This window comes from Carlito syrichta, unplaced genomic scaffold (genome assembly GCF_000164805.1).
Source record: "Carlito syrichta isolate Samal-C Ts95f unplaced genomic scaffold, Tarsius_syrichta-2.0.1 Scaffold305653, whole genome shotgun sequence".
Classification (NCBI taxonomy): domain Eukaryota; kingdom Metazoa; phylum Chordata; class Mammalia; order Primates; family Tarsiidae; genus Carlito; species Carlito syrichta.
The window spans coordinates 325,693-347,236 of NW_007249749.1; the positions used below are offsets into that span (position 1 = coordinate 325,693).

At 36.8% G+C, this 21,544-nt stretch overlaps 1 protein-coding gene across 3 annotated transcripts in view; it reads right to left on the minus strand.

The window, feature by feature from the left end:
* Positions 1–206: 206 nt before the first annotated feature.
* ELOVL7 (ELOVL fatty acid elongase 7) overlaps positions 207–21,544 on the minus strand; it is a 39,156-nt gene continuing 17,818 nt past the window's right edge. The window contains exons 4-9 of one of the 3 annotated variants that reach the window (XM_021714465.1): positions 18,122–18,266; positions 14,693–14,773; positions 13,842–13,898; positions 10,686–10,791; positions 4,205–4,341; positions 207–1,278 (exon numbers count right to left, since the gene is read on the minus strand). In XM_021714465.1, the coding sequence (XP_021570140.1) occupies positions 1,069–1,278; positions 4,205–4,341; positions 10,686–10,791; positions 13,842–13,898; positions 14,693–14,767 (585 nt within the window). In that variant the 5' untranslated portion in view covers positions 14,768–14,773; positions 18,122–18,266 and the 3' untranslated portion in view covers positions 207–1,068. Of the gene's footprint in view, positions 1,279–4,204; positions 4,342–10,685; positions 10,792–13,841; positions 13,899–14,692; positions 14,774–18,075; positions 18,267–21,544 lie in introns of all 3 variants that reach the window. The other 2 variants (XM_008062079.1, XM_021714464.1) reach the window with 2 other exon arrangements.

The window sequence follows — 21,544 nt, forward strand, 5'->3', positions numbered from 1 at the left end:
ACATGATCAGATCTTTCCCAGTTAATCTCTGCTCCATCATTTGCCTCAAGTTGCTTCACAAGCCACTCTAACCTATATCTGGAAACCCAGTACAATGGGTGGTCTAAAAGTATTGATAATTTAAGGGCACCAGCAGTGTGCTAATGATCTGAACATTTTAGTGTCTAACCAGTACATATTTAACCAAGATCATCAGTATATATTAAACCATGACAATATAAGAGAGTGACATAATACAACAGACAATAGATTTTTCCCACTGAACTATACAGTACTTTATTCACTGACAAATTCACCTCTTTCCAGAGATATACAAAGTTAACTGCAAAATAGTAAGAGCAAAGTATTCATTAACTCAACAAAATAAATCATCTTATTTTCAAAATAATACTAACTAAACCTTAGTATCAAGTGCATCAGTGTACTAATCCAAAGGAATTATTATTTTGAAACAGTTTGTTCAACAAAAGTGCTGTGAGGAAGTCTTATCAGCAGAACTAGTGGCAGTTACTCAAAAGATCTATTAAAAATTATCATTAGTGATTTTAAATGACAACTTATCATTTAAACATTCACCCATGTTAGCTCTTTAGCATTGGAATTCAACTCTAGAGTGAACAGAGTATCTTGTGCATATAATCAACAAACAATAAGGCCAGAGACCACAGTTAGAGGTTTCCAGACCTGGCAAAAGGAATCTATTGTACTGCATGGATCTCTGTCCGTGCTCAAAATATCTAATGATATTTTTCATCTATATCGAACTTCCTTGAAGAGTACTGCATTGCTTCACATATGCCTTTCACTGTAACAAAATATATTAAACAAAACCTTTGGATTAGGTTTAAAAGCAGCTAAAAATCTTCGGGCTGCTCGAGGCTCTAATTATCGGAAGACTGCTATCTGGGAGCACTGGGCTCTCAAATATCAGAACTCTCAATAACTTATAAAAAATACAAGCTCTTAGTTTTGAAAAATATACAAAATACACTGCATAGGTAAATATGTTTTGATTGTCAAGGAAGACAAGATAACAGTTTCATCATAGACTTATGCCGTGCTTATGTTTCAGTGATCTTTGTTTTTGCAGTTTCCATTTTTCACAGTTTTGGGCAGCCTCTGACCTTTGGTATAAGCACGGTACCAAAAATGGAGAAAGAGCAGCAGAAAGATACACCCATAGCTCATAATGACGTACAAAAAGACTGGAAACTGGTACTTGCAATCCTCCATGAAAAAGAACTGACCTATGTGGATGGTGACAATAATAAACTGCACCTAAAAGATAAAAAGTAAAAAAAAAATTGTACAGATATGAAGAGTTACAATTCTTTACCTGCTTATGTTTATACTCTTTCCAAGAACAAGGAGTGCACTGTTGGGGAGGGAAGTTCATCTTTAAATCTAGCCTCACTGGGAGTAATAAGGGGTGTTCTAGTGTCAAAATCCAGATGGAAGTTTAGAACTGCTATTCAGTCCTGCCAAACTGTGCAAGCCCAGGGAGCCCTATTTAAATTTTTGGGTTTTTTTTTTGAGTTGGAGTCTCACTCTGTCACCCAGACTGGAGTGCAGTGGCCGCTCCCGGCCACCGCAGCCTCGCCTGCTGGGCTCCAGCAATCCTTCTGCCTCAGCCTTCGAGTAGCCGGAATTACAGGCATGCGCTACCACGCCCAGCTGATTTTTTGATTTATTGTAGAGACGAGGTCTTGCTGCCCAGGCGGGTCTCGAACCCACGGGCTCAGGCAATCCACTCACCTCAGCCTTCCAAAGGCCCGGGATCACAGGCTGAGCCACCGAGCCGGCTTCCTATTTAAACTTAAATGTTCCCTGGAGCTGTGCCATGCAGCAACCCCTTGACTACTCAGAGAATCAACCAAGCAGGCTTTTTTGGGAAGACTCTGACTTGACTCCTTGACTCAAAGTGCAGATGGGAGTAGCTAACCTTCTGGCCAAATTTTTCAGCATGGTTTTGATTTCAAATATTCTGTCCTGTTATTAGACCAGGTATTTCAAATTTCAGAAAACAAAAACATTCTAATTAGAGGCCCTCTAATTTTGCAGGGACCAAAGCATCCCTAAGTCCTCATATCTGCCACTTGTCCTCCACTGTCATAGATAAAAATGTGCTTGGGTTGCCAAACCGAGCACATTTTCCGAGAGGAAATCCGCAAATTGTGAGAGAGCATTGGTGACACCTTTCTATTAGTGCTCAAGGGCTCTGTGGGCCAGAACATTCTACTTAGTCCTAAGAACATTTTCTAGGGTAATGTACACATATTTGCTTATCATTTTTTTCCTTGATTGAAAGGCAACATGTATTCTATGGAAATTTTAGAAAAGTAAAACTATATAAAGAAATAGATAACAATTACCCAAAATTCATCTAGTTAGATCCATGTTCAGATTTCCACATGGTTTCTTCTATTGTTATTTCATTCTCATGACCAACTTTCCTTGCATTATCTTAATGAACTTTTATGATAACCCTGCACAGTAGCCAAAATTATTCCTCTCATTTAGTAGAAGAGGAAACCAAACCTGAGAAAGGCTAAGCAATGTCCTCAGTGTTCTTCTTTGAGATAATAATGAACAAATGTCTATCCGTCTTTTCTACAGAAGAATTTTCCATATTATCAAAAAGCTTTTTTAAATAACAGTTAAACATGTGCTAAGTAAGAGGGAGAGAGAGAGAGAAAACCTGATAGCAAATTGTATATGCAGCATAATATAAATCATGGAAAAAGTAAATACATATACTCATAAGAGAAAAAAGCCAGATGAAAATAAAATAAAAATATCAGCACTGACTATCCCTGGGTGGTAGATTTTATGTTCATCTGATCTTCTCTTTACTTAATTAGGTGTTATAATTTCTTTGCAATGAGCATATACTACTTTACAATAAGAATGTATATATCCTATATGCTTTTTGAGTCAGATCTCACTCTGTCACCCAGGGTGGAGTGTAGTAGCATGATCACAGCTCACTGCAGCCTTGATCTCCTGGGTTCAGGTGATCCCTCAGCCTCCCAAAGTGCTGGGATCACAGGTGTGAGCCACCATGCTGGGCCCCAAAATAATATTTTTTAAAAAAGCAACGGTTAATTTTTATGACTTCATAGTATTCTAAAATATTAAATAATCTGTTTCATCATTTTCTTATAGTTGGTCATTCAGACTGTTGTCAACTTCAGAGACAATAAATAACTCTGCAAGTACATAACTCTGATCTTGATTTAGGATCTGTACAGATTAAAATATCAATCTGTCACCTGGGAGAACACATTATATGAATGTGTCAGATTTCATTTAGCAAACTGTAGAAATTTTAATAAAAATTAAGCTTCAGCAGGTTATCTAAACCAAATTCATACTTTCTCCTTGGTGTTACTGGCAGAATATGATACCAATTTATTATAGACTGTAAATGTGGAAAAGCAAGGATAGCAGAATTCTCCTTTTAATAGGAGCCAAGACAACTTAAAGCAAAGCATCATCTCAAACCCACAGTTATTCTTCAAAAATAAATTGTTTTAATGTCATATGTTTTTAGAACAAATGCTCGCAAGTTTTCACTAGGTCTAAGCTGAGTGCCTCTGGATCCCAAACATTGTTTACTTAAGATCAGTATTCAAATTTATGTAATACATATATGTTTATCTAATACTCTGCACCTTTAAACCTAGCAATACTTTTTTATTGATTGGAGGAAAGATAGGAATGCTTTCACACAGGAAGACTCAGCATTCCCTCAAAGTTACATTCCCTCAAGGTCATTTAGATCTCATGGAATTTCTAATTTATTATTAGAATAAAATTTCTAATTTATTATTGAGGGTCACAATATTTGGGGTTTATTTTTTATCACAAATATATTTATTATTGTATAAATGCATAAAATAGTATAAAGATAATATAAAGATACACATATTGGTTTGTGCATCTTGGTAACTGAATGTACTTTGTTTTCACCAATAGTTTCCACAAGTTCATATAACACAGAAAGAATGATGGGCACTATACCCCTATTTTTTGGTACACCTTGTTCTTCTAATTCACAGTAAAAACAAGTAACTCCAGTTTAGTGAGAGTTAACATATATAAAGCACACAAAGTATATTAATCTTAAGTATGCAACTTGATGGTTTTTACATATGTATATTCCCGCATATCAAAATGGCTTTACAGAAAATTAATTACTCACAAGTTGTAATGATGTCAAATATTTTTTCCACCACAAATACTTCTGGTAGGCTGGTCCCAGTGCACACAGTCCATAGTAGAAATACATGACTACATGTACAGCTGTATTTAGGAAGGCATGGAATGTTCCCAAACCACCTGGAAAATAAAATTATTGTAACTTAGGGGCATTGTTCCTTAAAATAAAACTGATTTTTGTCTGAACTGAGATTTTAGTATAACTGTTTCTTAAATTTTAGTAGGAAGAAAAACGTATACAGAGGGTACCAAAAATGTATACCCTTTTTAAAAAATTTTTAATTTTAAAGATGTGGGTACAATTCAGGGTTAGGTATACAAATGTTCATTATGCAGGTACCCTAGTTGATGAGGTAATGTATATACATTTTAAGAAAGGAAAGAACTGTTTTAAAATTGTAATACTCAATAAGATGAATACAAGTCATATTTGACTTCTGCAATCACAAGAGGTGCTCAAAGTGGTTCCCATCAGCGTCCAGGCACTTCTGATTATGGCGACCATCTCTTAAAATGTGTACGCATTTTTTTGGCACCCCCAGTAAGAAAAATCAATTCTGTTAAACAGCCATCAAATTAGAGGAAACAGGGCAGTATATATAGTAAAATATAAGATACAAATCTTAGGAAGTAAATTAACATGTCTTTATTTTGTTACATCTTTTCTTTTTTTTTGAATTGGAGTCTCACTCTGTCGCCCAGACTGGAGTGCAGTGGCATGTTCACGGCCACCACAGCCTCAACCTGCTGGGTTCAGGTAATCCTTTCACCTCAGCCTTCCAAGGAGCTGGAACCACAGACTGCGCACAATGCCTGGTTAATTTTTTTAAAAATTTATTTTAGAGATGAGGTCTCACCATGTTGCCTAGGTTGGTCTCGAGCCCATGGGCTCAGGCAATCTTCTCACCTCGGCCTCCCAAAGTTCTGGGATGACAGGCGTGAGCCACTATGCCTGGCTATTTTGCTATATGTTAACCTTAAGGTGGTCTTTTAATTTGGGTTTACTTTAACAAACTTAGTTGAATTACCTTTTAAATATAATATATAAATAATTATAAAATTCATTGTTTAGTGAGAGTTAACACATATAAAGTACATTAATCTTAAGTATACAACTTGATGATTTTTCACATCCATATACATCCATGTAAACACCAAGAAGAAGATACAGAACATTTCCAACACCACACAAGATTCTCATGTGCCCCTTTCGAGAATGTATCCCCCCCCAAGGCAGACTTCATTCTGACTTCCGTCAACTATTAGTTTTGCCTGTTATTAAACTTCACATAAATGGCATTACATAGGACATACTTTTTTTTTTAGAAAGCAGGATTTATTGGGAGGACAGAAAGCTCCCACAGTGGGAGGGGCCCCAAGGGGGTTGTCCAGGATATACATAATGGTGTGAACATTAGTATTACATCATGTAAATGCATCATTAGTTATCTTTTCTCCTGCTGAAAAATATTTGGGTTGTTTCCAATTTGGGTATTCTGAAAAAAGCTGTTAAGAATATTTTTGTACATGTCATTGTGTGAAATTGAATTTATTTTTCTCATTCTCAATAATTTTCATTAAATAATTTTGGCAGTAAAGCCACTGGCTTTCATTAGTCAGCTATGCTAAATTTGCTTTAATCAATCACTGTTTTTCCAAAGTAAATATTAACTGTTAGGCCATCTTTGTTTACTCCTTCCATTTGAGTATGCCTTCCTATATTCGTTTCCTCTTCTAATTTCACAGCATCTTCTACTAACCAACTTCAACTGAGAAGTAAAGAGCACTTGAGAAAGTAAGAAAAGATCATTTCAATTGTCTCTAGCTGGACCAGCAGTACAGCAGAAGGGGTAATATGGTGTCTAGTTGACCATGGGAAAAAAGCAAACAAAAAATTCTTCCTAGGGTCTCTTTCCTGAGAGGAACAATCAAAAAGAATCTGTATTCTTTATGTACAGCCTCACGCAACTTAGTAATGTTGACCTGGAATTTTAATTTTTCTCTAGCATATTCTATTTTCTTAATTGTAGTATTCTTTAATAAATAAAGCAAGCCGGGCTCGGTGGCTCAGCCTGTAATCCCGCGCCTTTGGGAGGCTGAGGTGAATGGATTGCCTGAACCCGTGAGTTTGAGACCCGCCTGGGCAGCGAGTCCTTATCTCTACAATAAATCAAAAAATCAGCCGGGTGTGGTAGTGCATGCCTGTAATTCTGGTTACTCAGAAGGCTGAGGTGGAAGGATCGCCAGAGCCCAGAAGGCGAGGCTGCGGTGGCCGGGAGCAGCCACTGCACTCCAGTCTGGGCAACCAAGTGAGACTCCAACTCAAAAATAAATAAATAAATAAATAAATAAATAAAGCAAAACTTCATAAATTTAAACTAATTATGGTTGAAGAAGGACTGAATTCCAAGCACTATGAATTACAGGAAGTTTAAGTGAAAATACAAACTTGTCACTTATAATTGTCTAAGGAAATATGTCATAAACAGTTACATAGCATAAATTAATTACATTTTAATGACTATTCATAACTATAGCAATTCTCGGTATTTCTAGATACTAGCACTGCTAAGACCTTTCTTAAAATGACCTGTCTTAAATTTAAATAGTTAAATATTCTCCCAAATCCTACTGTGCTTCATCAACTTTTTCCTCCTCATTAGAGTAAATCAAATTTTAGCTAATCTCCCAATTACCACAATTTCAAGTCAGAAGGAACTAAATTAATAAAGTTTATTAACAACCTTCCAGCTTTTATTATTTACATTTGGATTAGTATGAATAATTTAATCCTAATGGTGTAAAAACATCTTTTCCAGGATAACTTAAAAATGGAATAGCTGTCTGCTTCCAATAGATTAGGAGTCACTCTACTTAATAGAAACACAAGCCAAATACCTCTCAAATTCATTTGTGTCTCGGCCACATGCAGTGGCTCATGCCTGTAATCCCCGCACTTTGGGAGAAGGTGGGAGGATCACTTGAGCCCAGGAGATCGAGACCAGTCTAAGCAACACAGCAAGACCTTGTCTCTACAAAAATCAAAAAATTAGCCAGATGTGGTGGCACATGCCCATAGTCTCAGCTACTTGGGAAGCTGAGGCAGAAGGACTACCTGAGCCCAGGAGGCCAAGGCTGTGGTGAGCCATGATCATGCCACTGTAATCCATCGTTGGTGACAGAATGAGACCCCAACTCAAAAAAAAAAAAAAAATCATTTGTGTCTCATAGACATATAAACATAGGAAATCTATTTCACCCTTGGTATGGAACTGTATCAGAGCCTTTCTAACTAAGACACGTCTCCCAATGTTTGGTAGAGGAGTGTCTATTTTCTATTTGAACATTCTCACTTTTAAATGACCTAAAATTAAGATCCTGTAGGCAGGAATTTAGCAAAGTACTAGTGTGGCTAAGAGTGTTTAGGAAGGCCTACTGATCAAAATAAGATATCAAATAAAATTAACATGTTTACTTTCTGGAGTTGTGATTATTTTCTGATAAGTTATTTTAGTAAGTTTATTTATAGAACAATCACATTAATTAGTAATTTTTTGTATTTTCTTTGGAGGGCTTTTCTAATAAAGTATTTACTAGGCTTGCTTTCTTCCCTATGATAATGGATCTGAAAACACACATCTCAGAAGGAGTTACAGGTTGTGCCACCATATTTTACTCCTTTGGTTTGGAAAAAATAAAGGAATCACTAGGCAATTATCAAAATTCTCTGTATCTCGTGAAGAGGGTATATGCATAATTAATATGAAAACCTATCACAGAAATATTTTCACCATACTACTCAAAAGAAAAACTGGATTGCTATTATCACAGCAAAGAGTGTAAAAAAAAAAAAAAAAACCCAGGAAATTAAATACTCGATAGAGATCAGCTGTGCTCACATTTTTGCAAAGAACAGTTTAAATCGGATAGTTTCATTCTAGGAATGGAAGCCAGGGTCAAACCACATTTCTGGAAATAGCTCTTGCTGCTGTGCTTGTCACGGAATAGGTATCAGGTATGCTGAACAAGTGCTTACTAGAATTTCACACATAGGACTGAACAGAAATGCCAACTCATAGAACAGACGGCAGAGAAGAAAGCATTATTTTCTACTATTTACATTCTGTAAGGAAGAATGGGGATTAAGGTGTGGACTAGAAATTCATTATAAAGTGACTGGTGTCCATAAACATGGCAATATTTAGAAAGTGAGGCATATCATATATTTAAATTTTTATTATTAAAAGGATTGCTAGTTTTTGAAATTCAAGTCTATCAATGGACTCAAACATAGAAATTAGAAAACTACTCAGCTCTACTCTGTAAATACAATTTATTTCTCCCATTATTGAACTAACAGATAGCCAATATAGAAAAATTGGAAAATTCAGAGAAGAGGTGGAAAAATAAAGAAGGGGAGGGAAACTGCTTGTTGAGTGCAATATCTTCGAATCACTTCTGTTTTTTATTTTGGGATAATGCCTTTCTATCTTTTTCCTTTTTATATTTATTTTTCCATGTTGTGATATGGTGTTTTGGTCTCATGGAGGAAATAGATAAATAAACTATAAGGGTGCAAAAACACCTTTTCCAACATACTTTAAAAATAGAATAGCCATCTATTTCTGACAACTTAAGTGTCAAGCTGCTTAACAGAGAGAATGAGTTAAATGCCTCTCAGTATCATTTTTGTCTCACAATTAGAAACACTCAAGTAACCATAACCACTCTATTAGCAAATGTTTGAGTACTTTCCAACTTTTCACTAACAAAAAAAGGTGTCAACATATATCACACTATAGAAGTAACTGAAAGGAATAATATGCACATGAAAGGAGACAGAAACATAGACAGGATAAGCAAAATAATGGAAATTAAATAATATAAAATAATATAGCTATCCTTGATTTGAGAAAAGGACACAGCTAGAAGTATCTTGTTTTAGTGTAAATTACATTTCTACATTAACATACATTGTAAGAAGCCTGGCATGGTGGCTCATGCCTGTAATCCCAGCACTTCGGGAGGCCAGTGCAGGAGAATTGCTTGAGCCCAGGAGTTTGAGACTAGCTTAAGTCTCAAACATAGCAAGACAAAAAATAAAAAAATTAACCAGACATGGTGGCATGCACCTGTAGTCCCAGGAGGTCAAGGTTCTGGTAGCCGTGATCATGTGATGCACTCCAGTCTGGACAAGACAGTGAGACTCCCACAAATAAATAAATTAGATAGATAGATAGACTAGATACATAGATCAGAGAGATAGACAGATAGACAGACAGATAGATAGATAGATAGATAGATAGATAGATAGATAGATAGATAGATAGATAGATAGATGGATGAAATCCTCAATAGATAAATGTCAATTTTGGGCAAGGAGATACTTTGTATACTAGAAAGTCTGATGCCCATAGCTATGGTAGAAAGCTCTTTTCCTACAGTTCACAGCCTTTATGGCTTCTCGGGGTCTGACATCCCCTTTCTGCCACTTGCTTATTCATGTCCTCTCCTGCTTTGAGATACACAGATTTTTCCCTCATGCCTAGAAAGTCTAAAAGCCACAATTGTGGTTCTTCTTTTCTTTTATTCTAATAGAATCAGAATGCCTAAAAGAGGCAAGCTATTCACAGAAAAGTTAAAGCATTGCCTAATATGAGATATAGGCCTACTTGAGAACTTCTTAAATTTAAGAAACTACAATACATAAATCCCCCAACCAAATTTTGCTAAGATAAGAACACGCCCTTGGGTACATAACTTCATAAAAACTTTAAGATAGGATAGAAGTACTTCCTGTTTCTCCAATTCTGGATGTTCAGAAGCCTAAAACCAAAATGAAACAAGCAAAAGAACCTATTTGCCAAGGCTCTTGATCCAAACTATTTTTGACCTTAAAAATAATATCAACACATTCTTTAAAATGGTAGGATGCTTTGGGAAGTTGGGATAACTGCAATTTAACATATCTTTGAAGAGCTGTTAGGGATTAGGGTGTGTGTCAGTTATTAGAAATTTGAAGGCAAACAAGACGTGGAACTTGAGATAAATATGCTAACTTCCTGGAAATATAAAAGGAATTGTTATCTAACTGTACTCCTATAAAGCCAAAACTTTTACCTTTTTGTTTATTTTTATTTTTTATTTTTTGGTCTATTATTTGCTTATTTAAAGATATTCAACAGCACTCTATGGGAAAAGATTAAAATCCAAATAAAACAACTAAAGAATACATGTAGAAGACTGTGTCCCAAAGTTATGGGTATCTAAAGAGCAGGGAAAATCTAATTAAGAGCCCTATGTTTACAATTCAGGTAATAATTAGTGAAAATTAGAAGTTTAACCAAAGTGACTCTTTGATTTTTTGAGTTTCTTGTAAACCACATTTAAGAATGAAATTTTTGTTTATAGCATACAGAAATGTTACTGTTGATAACACATGATCCCAAGTCTCCCTTGGATACCTGCAGCAAATTTGACTCCAAACCACCAGGTCCACGGCATGATGGTGTGATGGAAGACATGAAGGAAAGTCACTTGGGTATTTTTCTTACGCAGAACAAAAAAGACCTGAAATAATTTTAAAGATATCAAATTTATATAAAATCATGCGATAAGGTATTATCACAAAAATATGAGCAAAGGGCAAACTATTTCATAATTTACTTTGAAAGTGTTATACTACAGAATGCTTATAGATGCAGCTGATTCTCTAAGGGAAATCTCAAATGCTAACTAGTAAGAAGGAACTTAGGAAAGATGCCTATTGAGGGACCAATAAAAAGGTGAAAAGAATTTTATGCAGGCTTAAAGTCAAATATACAAAATGAAGAATATGGCCAAAAATTATTGAAAGAAACAATATATGTTTGAAAAAAAAAAAAACCCCAGTGAATTTTGAAGTGTATTGGAAAGCAAAGAGTCTTTAATTCTGAGGGCTGAAATTATTCTTCATTGCTCCCTAATAATACTTCCTACCAATTTGGATAAGGGAATAGGCAAAGAGGGCTTGCAACAAATCAAAAGTTAGCAAATTCTTATTAAAGAAAGATGAAGGGGAAATATGGAAGAGTTAATTTAAGAAATATAATAGAGAAGAAAGCAAAACTGCACAGAAGAAGTAAGAAGAGGAACAAAGGCAATATTCAGATTGGACAAATCCAGTGGTTTGTAGAACTCTACAACAAAAGAGTAGAATTTGAGAAGTAAATCTTCAAAATGTATTTCAAAACAAAATTCAGAATACCAGCGCTAAGTTAGACTTTTAAATACGAGGCTAAACAGAATAACACAAAGAAAAATATAGCAGTATGTGAGAAATGTCATTTAGAAAAGGACATGGAGGCAGCAAGAGTTTCCTTATGGAAGCTGGATTTGAGAACATGCAAAGCAGAAACAAGGACGCCATCATGCATTTGCTTTATGCACATGGAAGAAAGCCAAGTGAGGCAACAGAAAAAGGCATAAGCCAGCAATTTGGGTCCTAAGCCCAGTCAGTAGCAGCATTCCTCTGGGTCAGTCACTTCTTGGCTTCCAGAGTGAGAGTTTCTGGACTAGGCCAATGGTTCTCAGTCCTGGCTGCATATTACAATCTCCAAGAAAGTTTTTAAAAATACCCATGTGGAACTACAGGCATGCACTACCACACCCGGCTTATTTTTTGATTTATTGAAGAGATGAGGTCTCGCCGGAGCCCAGCAGGTCGAGGCTGCGGTGGCCGGGAGCGGCCACTGCACTCCAGTCTGGGCGACAGAGTGAGACTCCAACTCAAAAAAAAAAAAAACAAAAAACCCATGTGGCTGGGCGCAGTGGCTCAGCCTGTAATTCCAGCACTTTGGGAGGCAGAAGTGAGAGGATTGCCTCAGCCTGGAGGTTCGAGACCAGCCTGGGCAACTTGGTGAGACTTCATCTCTAAAATAAATCACAAAAAAAACTAGCCAGACGTGGTGACATGAATCTGTAGTTCCAGCTACTTGGAAAGTTGAGGTGGAAGGATCAACCAAGCCCAGCAGTTAGAGGTTGCAATGGCCATGAGCATGCCACTGCACTCCAGCCTGGGTGACCAGAATGAGACTCCAACTCAAAACAAAAACAAACAAACAAAAACCATGCTTGGTATCTGCTCCAGACCATTTAGCAGCAAATATCTGTAGAGGGGGGACCAGGCTTTTTGTATTGTTTTCCTAATGCATTTCATTCCATTGCAGCAAGAGAGCTGAGAACCACTAGACTACAGTTCTCATAATGTGGTCCCTGGACATCAACAACATAAGCAGAACAACAACATAAGAGAACTTGTTAGAAATGCAAATTATTTTGTTAAATTTTTGTGCCCCTAGTCAGCAGGAGAGAAGTGCAGATTCTTGAGCCCCACCCGAGACCTACTGAATCAGAAACTTTGGGGTGGGAGTTCAGCTACCTGTGTTATACAAGTCTTCCAGATGATTCTAACTCATGTCAAGGTTTGAGAACCACTGGATTCTATGTTTACTAAAAGCCCTCCCAATTCTAACATTATATGATCAGTCAACTGAGAAGGTGAAGCATGTTGAGATTTCCTACAAGAAATGCAGTGGTATATATTCCAAAGAGAGAACACACTTGTCAATCTCAGAGCCAAACTGGTTCCAAATAACTGAGATCCACTTGTCACAGGTATAATGAATATCCAGCTTTTCTAAAACTACTCTGGAGACAAAAACTCATGACTTTCTTCTCTCATCACAAACCCTAATCCATGGCACTTGCTTTTCCCACGACACAGATATCCGAGTTCAGAGGTGATCCCCACCAGGATATGAAGTACGAAGAGTTAGAGCCCAGTAAGAACAGACTTCAGAAAGGCGGTTGGAGACATTTTTGGCGTTACCCAAATTACTGATACCTCAGAAGTAACTTAACATCCTAGTGTATGAATTTTGAAGCATTTATCCTCCTGAAGGAGTATGAATGACAGTGGTTTGGTATGAAGAACCAAAGGTAAGAGGTTCTTTGTTCTTTACTTCCTGCACTTGATTCATAAAACAATTGTCATGCATCCACATAAAGATACACTGTTTGGGCCAGGTGCGGTGGTTCAGGTCTCTAATATCAGCATTTTGGGAGGCTGAAGTGGGAGGATTGCTTGAGCCCAGGAGTTGGAGACCAGCCTAGGCAATATAGTGAAACCTTGTCTGTATAAAAAAATTTTTAAAAATTAGCCAGGCATGGTGGTGTGCACCTGTAGTCCTAGCTACTCAGAAGGCTGAGGCAGAAGGATTGCCTGAGCCCAGGAAGCTGAGGCTGTGGTGAGCCAGAATCATACCACAAAGTGAGACAAAGTGAGACCTTGACTGAAAAAAAAAGATGCACAGTTTTGTGGTATATGTGATAGTTATATGCTTATCTTAATTAAATGGTAGCTATATTAAAAAATCTTTTTGAGTTTGCAAAATACTGGAAAAAAAATAAGCTTATCCTATCTATTCTCTAACATTACAGATAATAAAAGGTAAAAAAGAAAAAGTAGGTCTATCTGAGGAAGAGAGATAACTAAAGTTATCAGATAACTGAAACTATAACAGTTTATTGCTTTCATTGAAACTTCAAACATTTACCAAATGTGGTAACCACATACTCACAGTATCTAATAGCTCAATAAATTTGGAGAAGTAATAAAGCCAGCAGGTGCGTGCCATCTGCAGAAACACACACAGACATAAATGTATTTTATTATATTTTTTACATGGAAGAAAAGTTCATTTTTTAAATTTTGGTAAAATATACATAACATAATGTACCATCTTAATAATTTTTTAGTGTATAGTTTAGTGGCATTAAGTACATTCACACTGCTGTGCAATCATCACTACCATCCATCCATAGAACTCTTTTCATCTTGCGAAACTGAAACTCTATCTCCACTAAACAATAATTTCCCATTTCCCCTTCCCTCCAGCTCCAGCCACCATTTTACTTTGTCTTTATGAAGTCAACTACTCTAGGTACCTCACGTAAGCCAAATCATGCAGTATTTGTCCTCTTGTGCCTGGATTATTTTGCGTAGCATGATATCCTCAAGGTTCACCCATATTGTAGCATGAGTCAGAATTAACTTTCTTTTTTAAAGGCTGAAGAATATTCCCCATGGCCACTTGAATTGCTTCTACCAACGTGACTGTACAAATATCTCTCTGAGTCTCTGCTTTTAGTTCTTTTAGGTATATACCCAGAAGTGCTGGTTCTTATAATTCTATTTTTAATTGTTGAGACACTAGGTATGAATTTATTTTTAAATTCAAAAAGAAAAGCATTAATTTTCATTTTTCAGAAAACTATACACCTGACTTTCTTTGATTATTTAGTGCAATTTTTTCCCCAACAACATATAATCTGATAATTGAGTCATTTGTTTATTCTAAGTTCACATCCAATTTGCAGAGTCCAAAAAATGTTAACATCGAGTTACAAGTTTTTGCAAATAGAAACTTACCCTCAAAGCTGTGGGAGACCGGGAATAGTCAACAATTTCACATCGAAATGAATAACCTGTACCCCAGCCAGACATCACAAACTGCAAGAGAGCACACGCATATTAAAAGAAAGCATTTGCTCAACAGTCACAACACAGGTAGTTTTGACAGTGTCTGTTTATTATGTTTTCACCTGAGTCAGCAGTCAGTGCAGTGGAAAAGAAGGCTAGAACAATTAACAAATTACAAACACGCTTGATACCAATGCTTGATAGCAAGAATTTTTAAAGCCACACACTCATATAGCATTTGTAAACTGTGTTCTGACTAAAATATCCATCTCTTGGGATGGTTATTCTAATACAGAGAAAGAACAAAATACTAGGAGTGTTTTGCTTAAACAACAAATACTGTTAGGTGATTTATTCACTATATTGCCTAGGTACATTTATATATATGAGTGTATATAAGAGAATGCCTGGCTCCAAATCAGTCTTTTCAGGCAAATTCCAATATTTCCATTTAGTCAATAAGTAAATGGGCAAAATTCCTTAATATACTCATAAGGTGACTGCAAGAACAGGGCTTTTTCTGCCCTTGGCTAATGGGTGCGATATGAAGTGGTAGTTTTGCTTTGGATTCACATGACAAGTAAAAGAAGAAAATGCTATTGTTAACAATAAAAGTGCAATCTGGCAGGACTTAATTCCAACACACCCACAAAGTGACCTAAGGCTGCTGGTGAGAAGAAGCCTATTGTTGGTAAGTCTGAACTGTAACTCAAAGATTATATTGACATTCTTTCAGTCTGAAATGGAAAGGTCTTCTTTTAAAACAGTATCTGAAAAGGAAACTCCAAGGACTCTCATTTTAAATTAATGCCCATGTTAAATGGTTGGCTGAATTTAGGGTATGGACAATATGATCAGTTCTTCTCTCCTCTGACTTCTTATTTTCACAAGTGCCAACATCCTTCCTGTAATAATCATTTTTTGCTATTGAAACAAATTTTAAATTTCTACTATTAATTACCACTAAGCTAAAATTACAAACTTATGACAAGTCTAATTCTAAAAACAAAGGCTTACAAGGCATTATCAGAATATTTTAATGGTGCAAAGAAAAGAAACAAAGGAGAAGAACAACTATTAGATCATGCTATTTAAAAACACCCCACCCTTTTCTGATACTAGCTCCTATCTTGATTTATAAGATAATTTAATCACACTTTTAACTTGGTAAGTTATTAAATCTTGAAAATTACAACTCAGAAAAGTACTAGACATACATTCCACGAATGAGAAAAAAACTTACAAAAACAAGTCAACAGATTTTCCCAAAGGAACAAGAGAATGTAACACAGAAATGACATAATTCTCACTTTTCTTTGAGCAGGTTTAAAAAAAAAAGGAATAGCTAATTCTGTTTTACAAAACCTTGCTCTGACAGTGAGTATACCCATATTCTCTTGAGCTCATGTCCATTCTTAACTAATACAAGTAAGCTTCTAAGTACAGGCTATTTATTTGAACTGTGATAACTAATTCTCCACCTTCCCTTACCCCAAACTAGCACTGAGTTGAATAGAAATTGTGGAATTTGGTCTTATGTGGGGTCTTAACTGGCTTCTGTTTGTTGGTGTCTTACTGGTATCAAGTAATTAACACACTCAACCACTATAAAATAAGCCATTTGAGTTCCTTTAATCTGATCTTTTTCTCTTTCATCTTCTTCCTATTTGGTCTAACATCCTTAGTGCAGGTGTTTACTTTGTATACCAGATGAAATTCTACTCTGCACAAACACTGTGTTTGGATGTGTCACCACAGATGGTAGGTCGTGCTGCTGTTCAAAAGTCCTCATTTATTTTTCGTTTAAGTCTTTGCTTAAACAGAGTGTAGAAAATGTTTTCCTGATATTCAGTTTACAAAATTTCAACAGCCTGTGGCATTTTTTACATATATGTCTGTATTGCAGGCTATAAAAGAAAAAGTGTTAATTCATATTTGGCAGGTAATAAATCCTGAAACTGGCATATAAGTAAATCAAGTATTAATGGTGAATGGGAGATAGAAACCATCAAACTCAAATATTTCAAACCTTTACATTGTAATTGATAAATAATCAAAACTAGCTAGTTATGATTGGATTCTTTCTAAGCCTGAGAAACATACTTGGGGACATTATAACCAATAATACAATTAGACACAGAACCTAAGAATACCAGAGTGTGGAGGGACCTGAGAGACAGTTTGGTTCAATCCTGGCTTTACAACATGAGAGTACTGAGGCCTAAGAGGTTAAGTGACTTGATCAAAATCAGGCAGCTGGTTAGTAGCAGAACCAGGACTAACTAGTCCCTGATCTCTAGGCTTCTAGGTGGGCTCTTTGTTTCTTTGCTCCCATCTTTATTACTTTTTCCCTTTCAGTTGCTCATACTCCAGAAGGGACAGGAAGAGAGGCATGGGAGTTAATTTTGGAATAAAACAGAAGAGAAAGAGAAAGCAGCAGAGTAAATCCTAGCTTTAGGGAGGATTGTGAGAAATAAGGCCAGACTAGATTTGAAGTGATCTAATCAGGTGATCTGCAGCAAGAATCAGGTTAGAAGAATGCATGTGAAGGGGCTATGGTGTCAAGAAGGTCACAGGGGTCATGTTGGCCCAAATGAGGTCAAGGTATGCTACAGAGGAAGGAAAAAAGAGGATGAGGAAGTCAGCTAGGGTTGGGAAAGAAGCAAGGAATTCCAGAAAAGAAGATACATGGGGGCGGCTAAAGCAGGTTAATAGCACAGGGGGAGAGAAAGAATCCAAGAATCTGCTGTTGTGTCCTGGAAGAGCCCCATCTCTCTTAATGACAACAAAGGAACAGGCCTCCTTACCTGCTTTGAATGAGACTATGTTCTCTGTCTCCCCAAGGTCCAACTAAACTAAGCCAAAACAGTCCACCATCTTAGAGGTCATCAGAGCATGCAGAAACCAAAGGTTCCTACCATGATGATGACAATTCATTACAGAGTCAGCATAAGCTCTGATACCAGACAGACCTGCCTGGGTTCAAATATCATTCCTTCATTTTCCAACTATGTTGCTTTAAGTGACCAGTTCCCTCAAAACTAACATTTATGGATTCATTCAATTATATATTAAGGCTATGTGCAAGTCCCTGGATTGCATGTTACATTTTTCTCCTTACCTGTGAGATAGATTATATGAGGTCATCTAATGAGTTTATTGCTTGCTCTATATCTAGGATTAATTTGGCAAATATCTGCTCTAGTGAGATCAGTTTCTGAAATTCCTTAGATCTCAAAGGTTACCCACATCGTCATAACAAAAAACTTAATGCCAGATAAACAGGAAGACTTGGGCAATATTCTCCCATTAGGAATACTGAAGACACTTGCCTCATAACACATATACACAGAAAAGAGTACTATGAAAAAATTGTACGTTATCATCACTTTCTTGAGTTCAAAGGGCTTTCGATTCTCCATGAGCTTTGGTCCCAGAGAAGTGACAAAACAGACATAGACTCCCAGGAGGATGGTTTGTGGCAGAGGTGAGGACATGAGGAGCCAATCTTCGACTCTTGGATCTAAGAGAAAAACAATATGTGAATACACACCCACTTAGCCAAGAGATAACTGACAGCAACCAACTAAACGTGACCATCTAGATCCTAATGCTGACAGAGGACTATTTAGGCAATGATCATTAGTATCTTCAGGAAGGTGACAAGAAATCACCAGGAGCAGCCTGAGGCTAGAAATAGGGGGGTTATTATCATCCCTAGGCTTCAAAGGGCTAGGGAAGGTAGCAGTTATCAGATCCCAAAGAGAGTCACACGGAGAAGCCATCCGGGAGAGGAGCTCTGTTATGCACTAAATGTTTGTATTCCCCCAAAATGTATATGTTGAAATTCTAACCCCAAATGTGACAATATTAGAAGGCGAGGTCTTTGGGAGGTAATTAGGTCATAAGGGTGAAGCCCTCATTAATGGGATTAGTGCTCTTATAAAACAGAGCCTAGGGAGCTCTCCTGCCCTCTTTCCATGTGAGATACAAGAAGATAGCAGTCTTTAACCAGAAGAGGGCCTTCACCAGAACTTGACTGTGCTAGCATCCTGATCTTGGACTTCCATCATCTGAACTGTGAGAAATAAGTTTCTGTCATGTATAACCACCTAGTCTTTGGTAATTTGTTACAATAGTCCAAATGAACTAAGATAAACCATGACCGTAAGTCGAGGGAATCAGCTAACTCAAGACAATTCTACAAGTAAGACACCAGAGGAAGAGATAGTCCAACTCCACCCTCCTCCCTATCTCCAAGCTCCTGGAGTTGAACCTAGCTTCCATCGGCTGAACCAAATCAGAAACCAGAGGGCAAAGAGCTAGCTTCGGGATACAGTCTTTACTGGTCATTCTCTAGGGCTCAGCACAATGCAAAGTAGATCTAGAGGAGAAGACACCCAGCAACATCCCACCATCCATCTATAATCACTATGAACATTTTAGTGTTTTTCCATCCAGACATTCTTTTATGTATACAAATATGCTTGTTTTTGTTGCTTAAGTTTCTTCTTTTCCCAAGAAAATTGGCATACTTGCACATATACTGTATCACAGAATCATGAAGTTGAAAGGAAATTTAGTATCTTTTTTTTTTTTTAGTTGGAGTCTCACTCTGTTACCCAGGCTGGAGTGCAGTGGCACACTCATGGCCACCCCAGCATCAACCTGCTGGGCTCTGGTGATTTTTCCTTCTCAGCCTTTCAAGTAGCTGAAACTACAGGCACACGCTACCATGCCCAGTCAATTTTTTATTTATTGTAGAGATGAGGTCTTGCCAAGTTGCCCTGGCTGGTCTCGAACCCGTGGGCTCAGGCAATCCACTCGCCTCAGACTCCCAAAGTGCTGGGATTACCAGCTGAACCACTGAGCCCAGCAAGCTTAGCATCTTCTAAGTACCCAAAGTGTGGGTTCTAGGTATCCAAAATGTGGGCTAACCAATCTGATATTCCGAGCAAAAAAAATGTACTGGCCTCATAACAATGTAAACAGAAATTCACTTGATCACTGCCAGCTACAGGCCAGCAGAGTTGGATCAATTAAAAATTGTAACTCGAGATGAAATGTGATTAATTCTATAATCTCAGGTAGTTCAGGTATAATTTTCCTAAATGGCCTCATGATGCCAGAACATGATGAAGAAATTTAAGCAAGGATAAGTATCCAGGAACATCTGACTCAAAATTAACTGACCTCAAGACACTAAATATCATGACTTTTATCAACTGGAAAAGAAGAATGGGGAGAGCAACTGTTGCTCATTTAAACTGCTAATGATGTAGATAGTTACTGACAAACTCTGACAAACAAACTCCTACAAGTCTAACTTCCTACTCACAATTTCTTCAATAGAAGTTCACAATTGATAACTCACTTGGCCTTTATTTTAGTGCTAGAGAGCTTACATCTGGCAGTTGGCTGTGCATGGCTTTAGCTAGTAAATATGATTTACTCTGCATTCAAATGGGTCATCTTGAAAAATACCGGCAGATGCCCTTATTCTAGTCAATCAATCAATCAATTAAGCCAAAGCATCAACAGTCAGCTCTAAAAAGAATCCCAGGACATTTAGTAACTTAATATATGATTAAGGAAGCTGCATGTATAAGCAGGGAAGGGATAGATTATTCAACAAATGTATAGGAAAATTGACTGCTTGGGAGAAAAATATGTTTTTTCTTTTTCTTATATCCTATACAACCCATGTTCCAAAATATGCAATGGAAGCAAGATATTTAAAGAATTCCTGCAAAAAGAAGGAAAGAGGCTACTGGAATGCAGGATTAAACAAACAAGCTGCTTTACTACAAGATTTCCTCATGCTTCATGTTCATTATGAATTGCCAAGATGGGGATGGTGATATGCAACATTCTCCAAACTTCTTTGGCCATGGAACACTGATTTTCCATAGAATGCCATTTAACATCTTATAGAACTAATGCTTTTTAGAGCAAGTTTGGAAAATACAATCATTTGCAAAAATAAGCTTGTAAATTAAACCATAGAAGATTAGGCAGTGATAGAGAAAGATAAACCAGAGCACATTATTATGAGATATAGTAAGGAAGAAGAAAACATACAATTCTATTATTGGCTAAACACAGGGAATGAAAGATAGGTAGAAGTTAAGAAAAATGCTCAGATCTTTTGTTTAGATAGCTATATCATCACTTAGATTGGGAACACAGGATAAGGAGCAAGGTTGGTCAAGGAGAGAAGGCTTATATTTGGGAATATCTTACATTTATCTTACAAAGTAATTACATTTTGCCAATAAAACATTTAAGATTTCCATAGAAGCTGAATATATGGATCTCGAATTAGGAGAGAGATTTGGGCCTAAGATATAGATCTGGAGGTTGTCATCGCATAAATGACAAACAATAAAAGCAATGAGACTAGGTTTTTAAAAATGAGAAGAGTAAGGAGAGTAAGTGCTCAAGTCAGAATCCTAAGGACTCAGTGCTCACAGGTAGAACAGAAGAAAACTGTAAAGAAGACAGGGAATGGCTATAGAGATAGAAGGAAAACCGCAAAAGTGACAAATCCTAAAGCCAAGGGAAGAGTAAATTTTTGGAGGAAGTCAAAGTATCAAATGATCAAATGTGGCAGTGAGGGAAAATAAAATGTGGACAAAAAAGTGCCACCAGATTTAATAAAGGAAGTCACTGACATACTTAGCACAAACAACTTTAGTAAAGTATCATGCATAAAATAGAAATTCAAAAAGGTTTCTGAGAGACACTTTTAAAAACACCAAGTTCTAAAATTTTAGAAACATTTTCTCCTATCAAGATTTG